The sequence below is a fragment of the Ursus maritimus genome, unplaced genomic scaffold (genome assembly GCF_017311325.1).
Source record: "Ursus maritimus isolate PB19 unplaced genomic scaffold, ASM1731132v1 scaffold_16, whole genome shotgun sequence".
Lineage (NCBI taxonomy): Eukaryota > Metazoa > Chordata > Mammalia > Carnivora > Ursidae > Ursus > Ursus maritimus.
In genome coordinates, this window is record NW_024424008.1 from 5,342,333 (window position 1) to 5,359,092 (window position 16,760).

General features: G+C 44.9%; 1 protein-coding gene and 1 long non-coding RNA gene across 4 annotated transcripts in view; one reads left to right on the forward strand and one right to left on the reverse strand.

Annotated features, from left to right (window-relative positions):
* Nucleotides 1–1,725: 1,725 nt before the first annotated feature.
* Nucleotides 1,726–15,883, reverse strand: LOC103656400. 3 transcript variants are annotated; one of them, XR_005834972.1, is made up of 4 exons: nt 15,684–15,883; nt 13,165–13,283; nt 3,721–3,892; nt 1,726–2,593 (listed from the first exon to the last, which is right to left on the reverse strand). It is a non-coding gene; the product is annotated as an uncharacterized LOC103656400 (long non-coding RNA). The 3 variants fall into 3 exon arrangements; XR_566612.2 differs by lacking the exon at nt 1,726–2,593 and having other exon boundaries at nt 3,193–3,889; XR_566611.2 differs by lacking the exon at nt 1,726–2,593 and having other exon boundaries at nt 3,193–3,892.
* The window catches only part of SWAP70 (switching B cell complex subunit SWAP70), a 69,927-nt gene continuing 68,251 nt past the window's right edge, over nt 15,085–16,760 (forward strand). The window contains exon 1 of the mRNA XM_040630772.1: nt 15,085–15,274. Coding sequence (XP_040486706.1) covers nt 15,176–15,274 — 99 coding nt within the window. The 5' untranslated portion in view covers nt 15,085–15,175. The remainder of the gene's footprint in view (nt 15,275–16,760) is intronic.

Below are 16,760 nucleotides of genomic sequence, written 5' to 3' on the forward strand. Positions count from 1 at the left end.
CTTGAAATAATGTACAAGTGCCCCCCTTCTACCCCGAATTGTCTTGGAGCTGCTCTTTGGCTGATTTCACGACACAGACACTAACTCTTTTCAGCCACAAGTGTTAAGTAGGAAAGTCAGTGTGGCTTCACATATCATATATTGGGGCCGTAGGGACCCACTAGTTTTCAACCTGCCCTCTCTTATGTTGTAGCAATGATGCTATTCCAGGAGCCTGGGCCTTAGCAGGGCAGAAACAACAGGGACAAAATTTGAGAGAAGGAAGTTACACTGTTACAGGTATTCTGAAGTAAGCATAAACACCTGACTGCATTGCGGAGTCCTCTTTGGAAAGTGTTTCAGCGCCTGTACATCAAAGACAATTGCTGGCGGGTGGGACAGTGGGAATGGGAATTGTCCAAGGGCACTGTTCGCAAGTCAGGAGTCACCAAAGGAAAATCTGAGCTGGGCGGGTCAGCAGCAGCCAGCCCGCTCCTTGGCAGGCTCGGCAGCACAAGGGGAGTGCTGCTTAAAAGGAACTCCCTGGTCACTATCTTCACTTCCTGGACTGTCCAAGTCAGTGCAGACTCATTTCTAGAAGGATATCCCTTGACTTCCAGGTTCTGACTTTGCCTCCCCTTTGTGTCTCTGTCTCCTCCCCGGTGGCATCTTATCTCTCTTCCTGACACTGGTTTCCTTTTTGGGTCTCAGCAGCCCTCTCATAACTGCTTTTGGATAATACTTTCCTTGCCAGAACCTGCCCTTTGGTCTCTCTTCCCCCCAGGTAGTCACGGGTGCCCTGCCTAGGGACCTACAGCCCATGGCCTTATAGAAAGGGGCTAGACTTGGAAGCCGCACAGAGGTAGGTTCTAATCCTAGCCCTGCCAGGGTGGACTTGAGCAAGTTCTTTCATCTTCCTGAGGTTTTAGCTTCCTCATCTGTACAATGGGGATAATTTGTCTTACTGGGTTTCTATGAGGACTTGATAAGGACCTGTTATAAATGGCAGCTCTTACTCCGAGTGAAAAGCAGGCTGGAGGAGGCATCTCACACAAACACCACCGACCCCAGCGATAGCATCTGACCAACCGAACCAGGCGTTCACCCCAGCGGAAAAGTCCTGCGGAGACGGAGCCTCTACTTCCTCATTCGTAACCTGCTCTGATGTTTCACAATCCGTTAGTCAGGAAATCGTTCTTAATATCTAACCGAAGTTCCTCCTGTTACAATGTGTCATATCACACGTATTTTAAAATAACACACAAATAGACCCATGAAAATGAGCAGATTTTTCTATGAGTCAGAGGCATTCACAGGCCTTGGGTTTACTCTTATCTTCAAGAAACCAGGGAATATTTGTCATGGGACCCCTGCAGACTGAGGACTGTGCTGGGCTAAGCTGGGAAGCCCCAGAGATGCGTGATGAGACTCCTGCGACCAGCAGTCTCTCCCTCTCTCTCTCTCTCTCTCTAATTCTTTCATCTGTGAGTGAATGGTTGATCTTAATTTTGAAAGCCTAGGAACACAGCAAAGGAGTTCAGCAGGACCGATCACATTTGTGGCTCATCACTGTTATGCAATTTGGGTCTGGCAAGGATTGAAATGCAAATTATGTGTCAGTCTTCAGCATTGAAGCAGAGGATGACTTTTTTTTTTTTTTTAAAGATTTTATTTATTTGAGAGAGAGAGAAAGAGAGAGAGCATGAGCAGGGGGGTGGAGCAGAGGGAGCCCGACTCAGGATTCGATCCTAGGACCCCTGGATCATGACCTGAGCCAAAGACAGACGCTTAACCGACTGAGCCACCCAGGCACCCCAGAGGACAACATCTCAACAGCCCCGTGTGACAAATCATTCATTCAACTCTGCAGGTGCATTTTGCAGCTAATCCTTCTGGCTGGGCTATTGGTATGAATCACCTCTTTTCGGCTAGGTGGCCCTGAATCTAAGTGTCTAAGAAGCACCTGTGGGAGGGGAATGGTGGCCCTGGTTGGCTGCCCAGGGCAGATGTCTCCATTTTTACACGTGTCTGCTCTATGGGCATGCTGCAAACCTATGGGATGAGGTTGCAAACTGGCAGCCTGTGGGCAGCCTATAGACGTGTTTTGTTTGGCCACACAATGTTTTGTTTTTATTTTTGAAGTTGAATTGGTTGCCTTGATCTAAAAATTCATATGATCCAGGTTTCTGGCTTTTCTTGAAAAGGGGAAGATCTGGCATCACTGAAGCTGTAGCTTTTCCTCATAATAACATCCTCTGGGTCTGGGTGGAGGTGCTCCCTCTAGGTGGGACCACCATTTCCCACTGCCTCCCTTCCACTCAATTTCAGTCACAGAAATTGCCTGAACCCTAAAGGCATTCGAGCTGGGGACTCTTGGCCTGTGAAGTCTCCTTTGGTCATTGATGGAGAACATGACTACTTGTGTTTTTTTCCTTTGGGTTCTCTAATTTCTCTTCCTCCACCAGAAATGATACCAGAAGAAGTCAGTATTTGTGATTCCTGCAGCTCCGTCTTCTCTGAGTTTATATTTAATGCCACAGTTGAAGACATGTGTCATGTTACCAGTAGGTTTTCATATGGGGATCAAGGGGATGAATCCCTCTTTGAAATTCGTCTGTTGAAAAAAAAAAAAGAAAGAAATTTGTCTGTTGGCACTGCTTCTAGGTTCTTCAAAGTCCAAGGGGCTTCTGCGTGTGCCCAGGAACACTCTCTGTGCCTCCCAGTGTCAAGACAACCCAGGCTCGATTTATCAAACGTACATGCCTCATCAAACTTAGAAAATAAAAATTTCTTAAACTACGTTTTTACACTTAAATCCTGATTACCACTTCTATTCCTTTGGGGTGACAGTAACAGAAAACCCTAACTCAGAGTGGCTTAATAAGGAAACGAATTATTCCACACAAGGTGAAGCCCCGAGGTGCGGCGGGCTCCAGCTCCACTTTGCTGGGATTCTCTTGGTTCCGCCCTTCTCCGTGCGCTGGCAGCACCTCAGGCTTGTCGCCACGGGGCCGCTGCAGTGGCATTATCCTCTCCAGACACAACATTTCAGAGAAGGAAGTGGGATTTTTATTTCCTTTTTTGCGGGGTGGGGGTGAGACCATGGAAACCTTTCCCAGAAGCCCCACGGTGGACTTTTACTTACACCTCATTGGTCAGAGTTGTGTCACATGCCCATTCCTAGACCAATCACTGGCAAGGACGTCTGGACGGCCAGTTGGCTTTTACTAATTATCCCAGAGTGGGTGAGTGTGGGGGAATCCGTTTAAAGATCGCCGCATATACTTAGTTAAATTCCCTTAAACAATCTAAATTATAATCACAAACCCAGTAAGATCAATTCTTTGAACATTTCAAACATCCTGACACATCAAGTGACAGAAACACAAAAGTAAAATCATCACAGAGGCTAGAGCTACGTTTAATCTAATTTAAAAATATTAAAACCGTAGATTTAATTTTTTTATCCCTATATTTATAAGTAATATTTATTTTGATACTTTCTAGGGTTACAGTAATTTTAGTGGATCCCAAGTTAAAATAACCACTTCATACTGGCCGACGTTGTAGGTTACTTATGTTCGGTTATTTATGCGGGTTGCGGGTTGGAGTTACGTATAATTGATTCTTGGCTGGAGGGGGGAGGGGTGGCCCCTTCTATACCCGAGCTGCCAGACATCAGGCTGCCCTCACTTTCACGACAGCTTTATTGAGATAAAATTCACATAGCATACAACTGACCATTTAAAGTATACAATTCAATGGTTTTTAGTATCTTCAGAGCTGTGCCACCATTACACAATCAATGTTAGAACATTTTCATTGAGCGGTGCCCGGTTGGCTCAGTCAGTACAGCATGCGACTCTTGATCTCAGGATCATCGGTTCAAGCTCCACATTGCGCATGGGGTCTACTTTAAAAAAAAGAAAAGAAAGGAAAGAGAAAGAACATTTTCATTGCTCCAATAAGGAACTGGTTAGCATTCACTCTCCATATGCCCCCTTCCTCCAACCCTGGGCACCCACCAAACTACTTTCTGTCTGTATGGCGTTGCTGACTCTGGACCTTTCATACAAATGGAATTACACACTACATAGAAGCGTGATTCCTTTAAATCATTAAATTTTACTCGCTCCATCAGTGTTATTGATCATACCTACACCTTTCATAGGGGGTTTCCTGAAATTATGTACTTTTAAAGTTTTACTTAGTATTGTATAATTGGTTCTATTGTCTTTTGTTACGTATTGACCCAGTTGTTTGGAATACCTGGAAATACAAATGTGCCATATGTATTAGTCACTCACTCCCTTCTTTCCTTTCTTCATGCCTTCCTTCCTTCTCTCCTACCGTCTAACCCTTAACATACTATCTTTCTGTGCAATTATCATATTTATATAAACTTTTCCAGGGATGCCTGGGTGGCTTAGTCGGGTAAGGGTCTGCCTTGGCTTAGGTCATTATGCCAGGGTCCTGGGATTGAGTCCCACAACGGCTCCCTGCTCAGTGGGGATCCTGTTTCTCCCCCTGCTTGTGCGGTCTCTCTCTGTCTTTCTCTCTGTGTCAAATAAATAAATAAAATCTTTAAAATATATATGTATATATATAAATATAAATATATATATAAATTTTTCCATACACGCTGAATTATCTTATTACAATAACAAATCATGAAATATATATGAGTTGCTTTGTTATCAAAGTTGAGTTGATTACAACACTAAACTATTCATTTGTTTTATATTTATACCAGAATTCTTACAAAAAAAGGATTAGAATTGAAGCAGAGCACAAGTCATTTATAAATAACCATGGTATAGATAACAACAGTTAACTGGAAAATCTTTCTTACAGTTGAGTACTAAATTTATTTTGGACCAGAAAAAGAATGCAAACAAATTTGCATCAATCAAGAAACTTCTGAATGGTGATAGATGATCCAAATAAAGATTATAAAAGAGAAGAGGTTATAATTATAGATTTAGTGAGAGGTTAAAAAAGGAAGTATATGGTATATTAAGGAAGTATATTTTTATGTTTGAACAAAAGGAATTTCCAGTTGGATAAAAATTGAAAGTTTTTTTCTTTTAAAGATTTATTTATTTATTTGAGAGAGAGCGTGCGAGCGTGTGCAAGAGACCACGCATGGGGAGGGGCAGAGGGAATGGGAGAGAATCTCCAAGCGGACTCCCCACTGAATGGGGAGCCTGCCATGGGGCTCCACTTGGGGCTCAATCCCACGACCCTGAGATCATGAGATCATGACCTGAGCTGAAATCAAGAGTCGGACTCTTAACCAACTGCGCCATCCAGGCGTCCCAAAATGGAAGGTTTTAATGCAAACTGATGGATTTTTAAAAAAGATTTTATTTATTTATTTGAGAGAGACAGCACATGCCGGGGAAGGGGGGCACTGCAAGGAGGAAGGGGCAAAGGGAAGGGGAGAAGCAGACTCTCTGCTGAGCAGGCTAGCTCCATCCCAGGACCCCAGGATCATGACCTGAGCGGAAGGCAGCAGCTTAAGCGACTGAGCCACCCAGGTGCCCCCAAACTGATGGATTTAAAAAGAACAATCTTCAGGTCTGTCACCTGGAAACAACTTTACTCACTACCAAATTGATTTGCACACCGAACATTTGCATTTTGGATTCTGTTATGTTCCTTAAAGAGACTCTAAAGCTTTTTGAAGCATAGCCAATTCCAAGTCTTGAAGCAGGGGGAAATCAGGAGGGGCTTGTAACATCCAAGAAAAGGATGCTTCCAAAAATATTTGAAATCGTGCTAATTGGGCAATGAAGCCAATATAAGAGGATTCCCACTGGCCACGTTGTGATTCTTTTGAGCACCAAAAAGAACAATAATTACAGTTAGTGATTTTATTTGTAAAAGTCTGTGAGTCAAAGTGAAAAGTTTAAAAGAAGTATTTAAAAAGTAACTCTAGGGGCACCTGGGTTGGTTAAGCGTTTGCCTTCAGCTCAGGTCATGATCCCGCAATCCTGGGATGGAGTCCTGGGATCCAGTCCTGCATCTGGCTCCCTCCTGGGGGGGGAGTCTGCTTCTCCTTCTGCCCCTCACCTCGCTCATGCTCGCTCTCTCTCAAATAAATAAAATTTTAAAAAATCTTTTAAAAAAAGTAATTAATACAAAAGGATTTTTATTTTTAAAGTAGATGTTAATGTTTTTGGCTGTTTTGTCTCTTCTGTTATGTATATTCTGCATATAAAATATAAATATGTATTTCTCTCAGTGTAATGAGGCAAGATTGCATGCAGTGAACTGTGAGCAAGCCAAAAATTGTGAAAAAAGCAGGAATTGTACTAAGAACAGGAAAAAAAATTACTAACCTCATGGTCACGGTCACATAATTACCAGGTTAAAAAAGAGGGTCTGATAATGTGTTACAAGATGGTGCTTTAATCAAGTATCGTAAAGAAAGAAAGCGGATTCTGCAAACTCAATCCTTTGCTTCCCAGGAGGTAAAACCTTTGGATGACTCTACCAGTATATTGAAAGTTAGGTCACGGAGAGTTGGGGAAAGACTGGAAATACGGGCAAGAGCAGGAGGGCCTACTGAGCAGTTCTTGAATGGTAACTAAGGAGCATCCACATGGGGCCCTTCAAGTCACCAGCAGAAGGGACAGAGCTTCCGCCCAACTGTGAGTCTAGGTTGAGAGGAAGGGCTACCTGTATGCTCACTGGTGGATTCCCAGCGCCTGCACGATTCCTGGTACAGAGGAGATGTTTAGTGGTTATTCATGGAAGGAAGAAAATAAGAAAGGAAATGGAGGAAGAAAGGAAATGAGTGAAGAATGGAAGAAAAGATGTGGTTTGTTTGTTCATTTTCTTTTTTTGGATTTTGCTGGTTTTCTTCCTATCTTTATTGAGGTATAAATGACAAATAAAAATTGTATATATTTAAGGTACATGACTTGATGTTCTGATGTACAAATAACTTAAAAAATAATTGCCACGGGCACCTGGCTGGCTCAGTTGGAAGAGCATGTTGGGGTCATGGGTTTGAGCCCCACGTTGGGTATAGAGATTATGTAAATAAATAAATTTTAAAAATATATTTAAAAAATAATCACCACAATCAAACTAATTAACGTATACATCATTTCACCTTGCTACTGTTTTTTTGCGTTGAGAACATTTAAGATCTATCCCTTTTATCAAATTTCAAGTATACAATACAGTATTAAAAACTATATTCACATTTCTATGCATTTGATCTTCAGAACGTATTCATCTTATAAAACTTTGTACCCCTTGACCAACACCTTCCTATTTCCCCCTTCCCCCAATCCCTGGTAACCACCATTCTACTCTCTGCTTCTATGAGTTTGACTATATGAGATTCACATATAAGTGAGATCATGCTGTATTTGTCTTTTTGTGTCTGACTCAATTCAGTTAGTATAATGTCTTCCAGCTTCACCCATGTTGTCACAAATGTCAAGATTTCCTTCTTTACAAAGGCTGAATAATATTCCATTTTATATTTACTATATACCACATTTTCTTTATCCAGTCACCTGTCAATGGACTTAGGGACTTTTAGATTGTTTCCATATTGTGTTTGTTGTCAACAATGCTGCCATGAACATGGAAATGCAGATCTCTCCAAGATACTGATTTCATTTCCTTTGGATGTATACTCAGAGTGAGATTGCTGGATTATAAGATCATTCTATTTTTAATTTTTTGAGGAAACTCCAAACTGTTTTTCATACCAGAAGAAAAGATGTGTGATGCCTCTCCCGGAAGGAGAGTGGATGGAAAGAGATGTCCTCTTCTCTATATCAGTTTCCTGTGTGGAGTCTGAGGGCCTAAATTGTTCTGTCCTTGCTGGGAGGGAATAAAGGGGAAGAAGAAAGAAGGATATTCAGCCTGAAACTGAACTACACCCCACTGTTTGGCTTGTCCTGGTTCCCAGAATTTCTAGGTATGCATGGCTGTCAGTTTGACATTTCCAGCAGATTCAAACCATGGATGCCCCCCATTAAAAACGAGGGGAAGGGGCTCCTGGGTGGCTCAGTTGCTTAAGTGTCCAACTCTTGATCTCAGCTCAGGTCTTGATCTCAGGGTTGTGAGTTCAAGCCCTGCGTTGGGCTCCACGCCCCAAACTACTAAAAAATTAAATTAAATTAAATTAAAAATGAAAAATAAAAATGGGGGGTGGGAAAGAGGGAACCACATGAGTGTCACTAAATTAGGACTTCAGAGGGGCTTTATAGCTGCTTTCAATTCTCTCCTCTGCTTCTCTCCCCCAGTCTGAAGTAAATAGCCAGGGTGGCCACAACTGAAGTTTTCTTTACCATTCCCAAGTAGGCTGAAAGTTTATCCACTGGAGATTAATTTATGCTTAGAGATTAACACTCAGGGCTGGCTGAAGGTAGAGAAGCATTGGTCATTCAAACCTAAATGTGGATTGCTTTAACTCAGATTGCTTTCTTATACTCAGAAGTTTTGATGGAGAGGGCGGAGGGGAAGGGTCAAGAATTAACTCAAGAATGAGGGCCACTGTGAAGGGAGAGCGGAGCTGAGAGAAGTACTAGAGGCTAGGGAGACTTTGCACCTCTCTGGCTGCATTTTCTTAGCCCTTTTCAAGGACTCCTCTTCAAACCACCCCTTAAGTTTTGGTGTTCCCTGGGCCCTAGTTTCTCTAGCTGTTCTCCTCCACCCATCTACTTGTATGTCACATCTGGACTGAACATTAACCCATAAGCCCTCAGGTCACCCTCTTGCCTTTGATCACAGGAACCATGTACAAATCAGCACTTCTTCACGCTCTGCCTCCCACCCTTGGGTTCGGAGCTTTGGTTTGGCTGCTGTCCCTGATTTCTGCACTACTGCTTTTCTACCAAATTCCCCTCCTCTCTGTCTAGTCCTTTTACCAGAAGTGAAATCTAGTAGATTTTACTACTCATTTGGAGGCTCTATCTGGCTTTTGTATTCAGTGTCACCTAAAAAAACCCCTCTCTCTTGGGTCGTCTTTCTGACTGCAAAGACCAAGGTGTCTTAGCCTATGATTCTGAAACCAGTTCTGATGTGTGGGTTTTTTCCCTACACCAAGCAATTCTCCAACATTAGCTGGTGTCAGTTCTGACATGATCTACCTGAAGATAGCAACAGATGCCACAGGTTAAGGGCTCAGTCCCACAAGTCAGATGCTAATCACCAGTCCAAGCATGGGTTATTACCAGTGCTTCCGACAGACTAGCTAGAAATCAGAGGTTCCTACACCCCTCTTCCTTGGGTCCAGTTGATTTGCTAGAGTGGCTCACAGAACTCAGGAAACCAGTTTACTTACTAGATTACTGGCATATTACAAAAGATTTTAAAGAATGTGAATGAACGGCCAGATGAAGAGATAAACAGGGTCCTGCACACAGAAGCTGTAGAGTTTGGAGCCTCACACATGGGTGTGTTCTGGTTCACGAACCCAGAAAACTCTTCAAACCTTGTCTTTTTGGGCTTTTATGGAGGCTTTATTACATAGACATGAATGATTTAATCACTGGTCATTGCTGCTTGATTAAACCTTCAGCCCCTCTCCCCTCCCTTGGAGGTCAGAGTGGGACTGAAAGTTCCAATCTTCTAGTGATACGGTTGGCTCCACTGGCAACAAGCCCTCATCCTTAGGTGCTTTCTAAAAGTTCATTAACATAACAAAAGACAATTTACTCATTCTCATCACTTAGGAAATTGATGGGTTTTAGGAGTTCTGTGCTAGGGATTGGAAGAAGGCCAAATACAGTTGACCCTTGAACAACACATGTTTGAACTGCATGGGTCCACTTATATGTGGATTTTTTTTTGAAACGGTAGGTACTACAAATGTATTTTCTCCTCCTTATGATTTTCTTAACAACATTTTCTTTTCTCTAGCTTACTTTATTGTAAGAATTCAGTATATAATACATATATAAAATATATGTTGACTGTTCATGTCATCCGTAAGGCTTTCAGTCAACAGTAGGCTATCAGCAGTTAAGTTTTGAGGAGGTTGAAAATTATACGTGAATTTTCAGCTGTGAGGTGGTCGGTGCCTCTAATCCCCACATTGTTCAAGGGTCAACTATATATATTTCTTATTATAAATCACAATATCATGTAGCCAAAATACCATTATTTTTTTTAAGATTTTATTTATTTATTTGAGAGAGAGAGCATGAGCAGGGGGAGGAGGAGGGGCAGAGGGAGAGGGAGAAGCAGACTCCCTGCTGAGCAGAGAAGCCTACTCGGCCTGATCCTGGGACTCTAGGATCATGACCTGAGCGGAAGGCAGACGCTTAACTAACTGAGCCACCTAGGTGCCCCTAGCCGAAATACCATTCTACATTCTTCCTTCTCCTTCATCTCCCACAAACTTTTTGTTTTTTGGGGGGGGCTTTCATACTTCTGCACATTTAGCTACGTCTTTCTGGAATGCCCTTCCTTCTCCTCTCCAGCTGTCAGTAAACTTTTGTAATTTTCAAGACTCAATCACCACCTTTGAGAAGCCTACCCTTATCCCTACCCTCAGTGGGTAATGTCGACATTGATTTTCATGCATTCAGTGGGTCAGTAGATCTGGATTTGGTCTCAGTAGAAGATCATTAAATCAGAATATTCCATAGAACGTTGGGCTCAGCCTAAACTCCATCTACTGTTGTCTGAGAAGGCTTTAAGAATTAGCCCTGTCACATGGTTCTTATCGTTAAAAGATCAAATTTTGCAGCTTTTTCACCTTAAGCAAACCACCCAACCCTAAAGCCTCAGAAGTTTTTGTCCTTGTTGGCATCAGAACTCTATTATTATTCTCCTCTTCTCGTTCGTCACTATGGCCCCTCCCATTTGGATAGGCTTTAGTGATTATGGGTGCTTTCACAGATGGTATCTTATTTGTTCCTCACAATAACCCACCCCGTGAGGCAGAGAGGGCTATTGTTATTCCCAGTTGACGGGACTGCAATGTCACCTGGCTGTGATGATGTGGAGTGGGCCTGACTCCCTGAGGTGCTACTTAAACTCTGGGACCGATTTCTGAAATTTCCCGTGGAAACAGAAGATTCTCCTTGTCCCCAGGAAAGCTGTGGTATGGCAGTTATGAAGATGCTATCGGCAGCCGAGAGGCCAGGGGCTGGACACTACTCCCACACCTGCAACTTCAGGCTCAGTTGTTCAGCATTTCTGCTTCTCGCTGCCAGATTGTGCCACTGATTACAGGGTATTTCAGACCCCTGGGGAAGATAAGAGCTCTACAGACCTAACTGACAGGCCTGGCACTCCTGGCTTATTTGGCCTCAGATGCCAACCTCACCAACGTCTTCTCACATCTCTGCTCTCACCGCTGCTCGCCATACTCCACACTGGCCTTCACTTGGGTTTCTTGACTAAACCGCACTTTGTCCAGGCTGTTATTTGTCTGGAAGTTTCTTCTCTCACTTTGGCCCAGTTAGCTACAACTCATCCTTCCGGACTCAGCTGTCACTCCTCATTTGCAGCTTTCCCTGTCTCTGAGAGAGCAGCATGTCCGCCTGTACACACTCATACCAACCCATACCTTTCCTTTGTAGCACTTAGCAGAAAAACACGGGGTGGCCTGGAATGCAGTCCAAGGGGAGGGAATGCCACTTGTCTGTAACACTTAGAAGCCACAAGTATTAGCCATAATTAAGCTAGTCCTGAACGCAAGATCAAAATCCATCCAGCCAAATCTATTTGAAAAGGTTTCAAATCCTTTATCTATAAGGTTTCAAATCCTTTATCCATAGCTGTGGAGTTATGCAGTCTTCCATGAGACCTGTTAAAGTCCCCCTTTTCCTACCCATTGCCTTTACATACGAGAGCTGCTTTTCCTTTCTTCTCAACCCCCGCCCCCCCCCCCCCCCCCCCAGTTTCTGCATTGTGGTCTTCTTTCCCTCTTCCTTTCTTCCTAACTCTCCATGATAAAAAACAGCTTAAGAACTAGTCTGGGAAGGGGGTGCCTGGGTGGCGCAGTCATTAAGCATCTGCTCTCGGCTCAGGGCGTGATCCCAGAGTCCTGGGATCGAGCCCCACATCAGGCTCCTCTGCTGGGAGCCTGCTTCTTCCTCTCCCACTCCCCCTGCCTGTGTTCCCTTCCTCTCTCGCTGGCTGTCTCTCTCTCTCTGTCAAATAAACAAAGAAAATCTTAAAAAAAAAAAAAAGAACTAGTCTGGGAAGGTAGGACCCTCCTGGAAGGCAGGAGAAGGGAAGAATGAGTAGACCAGACCAGAATCTTCTTTGGTGGGCAGGGGAAGGAAACATTATTTTGGGAACATTATCTTTTCACTGTTGTTCAGTTATCTAATGCTACATAACAAACCACTCAAAATTTAGTGGCATGAAACAACTACCATTTCATTAGGCTCATGATTCAGTGGGTCAGAAGTTCGGGCAGGGCACAGAAGGGATGGTTTGTCTTTGCTTCCCTATGTTTGGGGCCTCAGCTGTTTTGGCTCAAAAATGGCTGGAGATGATAGGGACAGCTTGACTGGGGTCGTATGTCTGGGAGTTGGGTTCTTTTCCATGTAGTGTCTGCTGGGACTATAACGTCTAAGATGGTTCCTTCATTTATATATCTGATGTCTAGGCTGGTATGTTTGAAACAGCTGGGATGTGGCCAGCATAGTTTTCTCTCTTCATGCGGTTTTTCCATGTGACCTTAGCTTTTCACAGCATGACAGCAATGTTCCAAGAGGGAGCATTCCAAGAGTAAGAATTCAAGAAATCCAGGTGAAAGCTGAAAGGCTTTTTGTGATCTGGTTCAGAAGTCCCAAGCTGTTACTTCCGCCACATTCTGTTGGTCAAACAAGCCACTCAGTCCAGCTCATATGCGAGGGGAGGGGAATTAGATTTACCTCTTGATATTTTATTTATTTATTTAAAAATATTTTATTTATTTATTTGACAGAGAGAGAGCATGAGACAGCACAAGCAGGGGGAGCAACAGAGGGAGAGGGAGAGGTTCTCGAGAAGCAGGCTTCCCAATGAGCAGGGAGCCCCATGCAGGGCTCAATCCCAGGACCCTGGGATCATGACCTGACCTGAAAGCAGATGCTTAACCAACTGAGCCACCCAGGCACAACTACCTCTTGATATTTAGATCAGTCAACGGATCCATAGAAAGGAACAGAGTTAATTGCTGCCATCTTGGAGACCATCCACCATAGTCCTTACCTCATCCCAGCCACTATAATTCGTGTCCCTTTCATGGAATTGCCTTGAAGTCCAGGATTGCATCAGTCAGGTCCAGGTGTATGAGGCTTCTTGATTGGAGCTCCACTTCATCTGAAGAACTGTGAATTAAAGAGACAAATTTTGTGTCCCATCCCTGCCACTGAAAAATATGAGATAATGTTTATTTTTTTTCTTTTTTGAGATGATGTTTATTATTGTTTTAAGCTAAATTTAGGGTTAACTGGTTACACGGTAATAGAGAACTAATATAATCTGACAGGTTCCAAAGCATAGTTCTTTTCATGACATAATTCTGCTTTAAAATTTGTTTGGATTATAAGAATTGGGATTGTGGGAGAAATGGGCATTTGGAAGTTCAGAAAGTCCTAGTCATGTGATATATATATATATATATATATATATATATATATATAGGCTTTGAAATACCTGTTTGGTGCTAACAGATACTGAGAGAACCATCTAGTGGTTAAGCTGAACCCTGAGAATTAGGAGGGTTTCTTTTTTGTCACTGCCCAGGGAAAACTGAGTCGGCATTCAGAAATTAAAGGTTGAATCATGTGTTTTTCCTGACTGGCAGATTTGGACTGGAGTTGGGGAAGATAAATGATAGAAACGATACTGGCACGTCAAGATAAGTCGTGACTAATGGTGATAAAGTGGGGTAGGGCCTCAAGGGCCCTCACAGGGAGGGCCTGGCAGCGCCTTTGCTTCTGCCCCCTCCCTTCACCTAGGCTACCCTTTCCTCTGGCCCACCAAGTTCCCTTTGGTCTCCAGCTCGTTGAGCAGTTCCTTCTTTTTCTGCTTTTTCCCAATCCCCCTTCCTTATGATGATCTTTTCCTTTTTTATAAGGTACGTATGTATTTAGAAACATAAAAGAGGAAAACAAAACCAAACTTGATCTGAGAATGATCTCCTTTTGAAAACTCTTGGTATTTGTTCTTCTCCCCATATTGTCCAGATTTAGTCTTGGATTGGAGAGCCAAGGCACTGACTGCGTGGTGACTTCATCAGATTGGAGTCAGCCAGCAATCCTTATTATCCTAGGATGTGAACACTACAAGAACCGCTCCAGAACAGCCGGTGCAAGATGCTCACTGGCCTGCGGAGAATTCGAAGCCCAAAGAGCTCAGGTGACCATTGTTAGCGGATGACAAGGACGATCTTAGAGGCTTGGATGTGTTCTTTTAAACGGTCCACCCATTCTGACTAGTAAAATCGGTGGAGTGGTTTGCTGTAATTCTCTCATAACTCCTATTGTGCAAGCACAGAAATACCAGGAACGGCACAATAACAGGGGTCAAACCCTAAGTTGTGAACTGACCCTCAACAGCCGAGGGTTACAGGGTTACGGAGAAAAGGTTGCAGACTCTGTGGCTTCTAAACCAACCTTAACCCTCGTCTCTGTGCCCCCACAGCCCACGACACTGTAGGCATCAAGAAACGTTTGAAAAATTAATATAAACCTTCCCGCCTCAGTCCTTCCCTGCCTCCCCTCCCCCGCGCTAGCATTGGCGCCCCTGCTCGGGGACTTTTCCGCCTCCAGTTAGTTCTCTCCAAGACGGGGCGCGTCCGCGGGACAGACACGGGGCTCCTTCTTTTCACTGCGGGGCGCGGGGCTGTTGGCTGCTCACCCCGACTCTCATATTTTTCCTCGGAATGGGGGTCTTGTTTGGTGGGCACGCAAGCCCCAAAGGTGGCCCGAGGCGGTCTGGGGAACACGAGGGACCTGCGGGATAGTGCACAGAGCCCAAGCCGGACGGAGAGGCCCGCCGCGGGGGAAGCCCCGTCCGCTCCCGAGTCCAGCCCGCGTTCCCACCCCAGCGCGCCCGGCTCCGGGCCAGAGCCGGGTGGGCGGGGCCTGGCGGGGGCGGGGCCTGCCGCGGTCAGGTGACTGAAGGGCGGGTGGCTGAGGCGGCGCTGGCGGAGGGGCGTCAGACTCGCCTTGGGGTCGGCGAGGTAGGCCGGCAGTTGGGTAGCCACGCCGCGGCCATGGGGGGCTTAAAGGACGAGCTGCTCAAGGCCATCTGGCACGCCTTCACCGCACTCGACCTGGACCACAGCGGCAAGGTCTCTAAATCCCAGCTCAAGGTGGGCCCCCCCCCCGACCCCGGTGCCCCTACCCCGGCCCTCCCCGGCGCGCGCTCCAGCACCCCCGGGTGGGGGAAGCCGGCCCCGGCGGGCGGTGACCCCAGGGAGGGGTGAGCAGGAATGCGGCCGGTCGGCCTGCTCAGCGCAGAGGGGCCAGAGACCGGGATTTGGCGGTTCTGCCTCCCTCTTGCCTTCGGGCCGTGCCTTCGGGCGGGTACTTAAGTCCCCTCTGGGCTCCCCGTGAGCGGTGGGGGGGGGGGTTAGGCGGGGATGGGATCTGAGTGGGAGGCGGGCTCCTGTCGGGGAGGTGGGGGTTCCCAGAAAGTCCGGACTCGGAGACGGCGATGGGAAGCTCCCTTAAACAGAATACCCAGATTACCGCTGTACTTTGGAAGAGGAAGGGACTTACCCAAGGTCACTGGGCAGAGCCTTCTGCAGAGCGCACGCTCCACACCCGGGCAGCCCTCAAAACGGCCAGCTGCACCCGAGGCAGTCTGGCTGTTCTGAGGAGGGAGAAGTGCCCAGAGCCTGGGCTCCAGCGGCTTCCTCCTTTGGGGGCTTTGGTGGTAGGGGATGCTTTCTGACCTGTGACAAAGACCTCCCGCCTTGGGGCTTTAGGTCAGTCACGCGTGAGCTGCGCCCCGCAGGGACCTTAGTTCCGGGTGAGGAGCCCTGATCTTTCTGGCAGAGTCTTTATTGTGACTGCCAAAGACCCCATCATTGAGTATAGGGTATAAATAAAGGAATGCTTGTAAATTGAGTAACCCCAAGCAAGGAAAGTGGCACTTCGCCAGGAGAAATTGGCAGCTTCTTGAAAGTATAAAATATAGAAAACAGACAAGAAGAGCCATTCACAGACATTTTCTAATATCCACATTTTGGATCTGAATGTCTGGTTTTCTTAGCCTCTTCTGGGAATGAATTTCTGAAGATTGGGTTTGCTTTGTTTATTTTGTGCAGTAATCAGGAGGTTTTTATGAGTAGTGGCTTTTATGCCATTAGGATTTAGTATTCGCTCTCCTCCTTTCATCTTCCTTTCACACTCCTCTCTTCTTCTCATTCATAAAATCATAGCCTGGAAGGGTTCACAGAGATCATTCTGTTAATCTTTATTTTATTTTTAAATGACAGTAAAATTGACTTTTTTGGTGTACAGTTCTATGAGTTTTAACACATGTACAAATTTCTATAATTACTACCAAAATCAGGTTTCCATCTGTTCTGTCATTCCAGAAAGCTTTTCATGTTGCCCTTGCACCTGAAGCTGGGATCAGACAATTGTCTGTTCTGTTCTTAATTGCTGTAGTTTTGTCTTTTCCACAGTGTCATGTAAATGAAGTCATTTGGTATGTAACCTTTTGACACTGGCTTCTTTCACTCAGGGTAATCCCTTAGAGATTCATCCATGTTATTGTGTGTATGTATTAATAATTCTTTTTTATTAAGTAATCCATTGTATGGATGTACCCAAGTTAATAAAAACCCT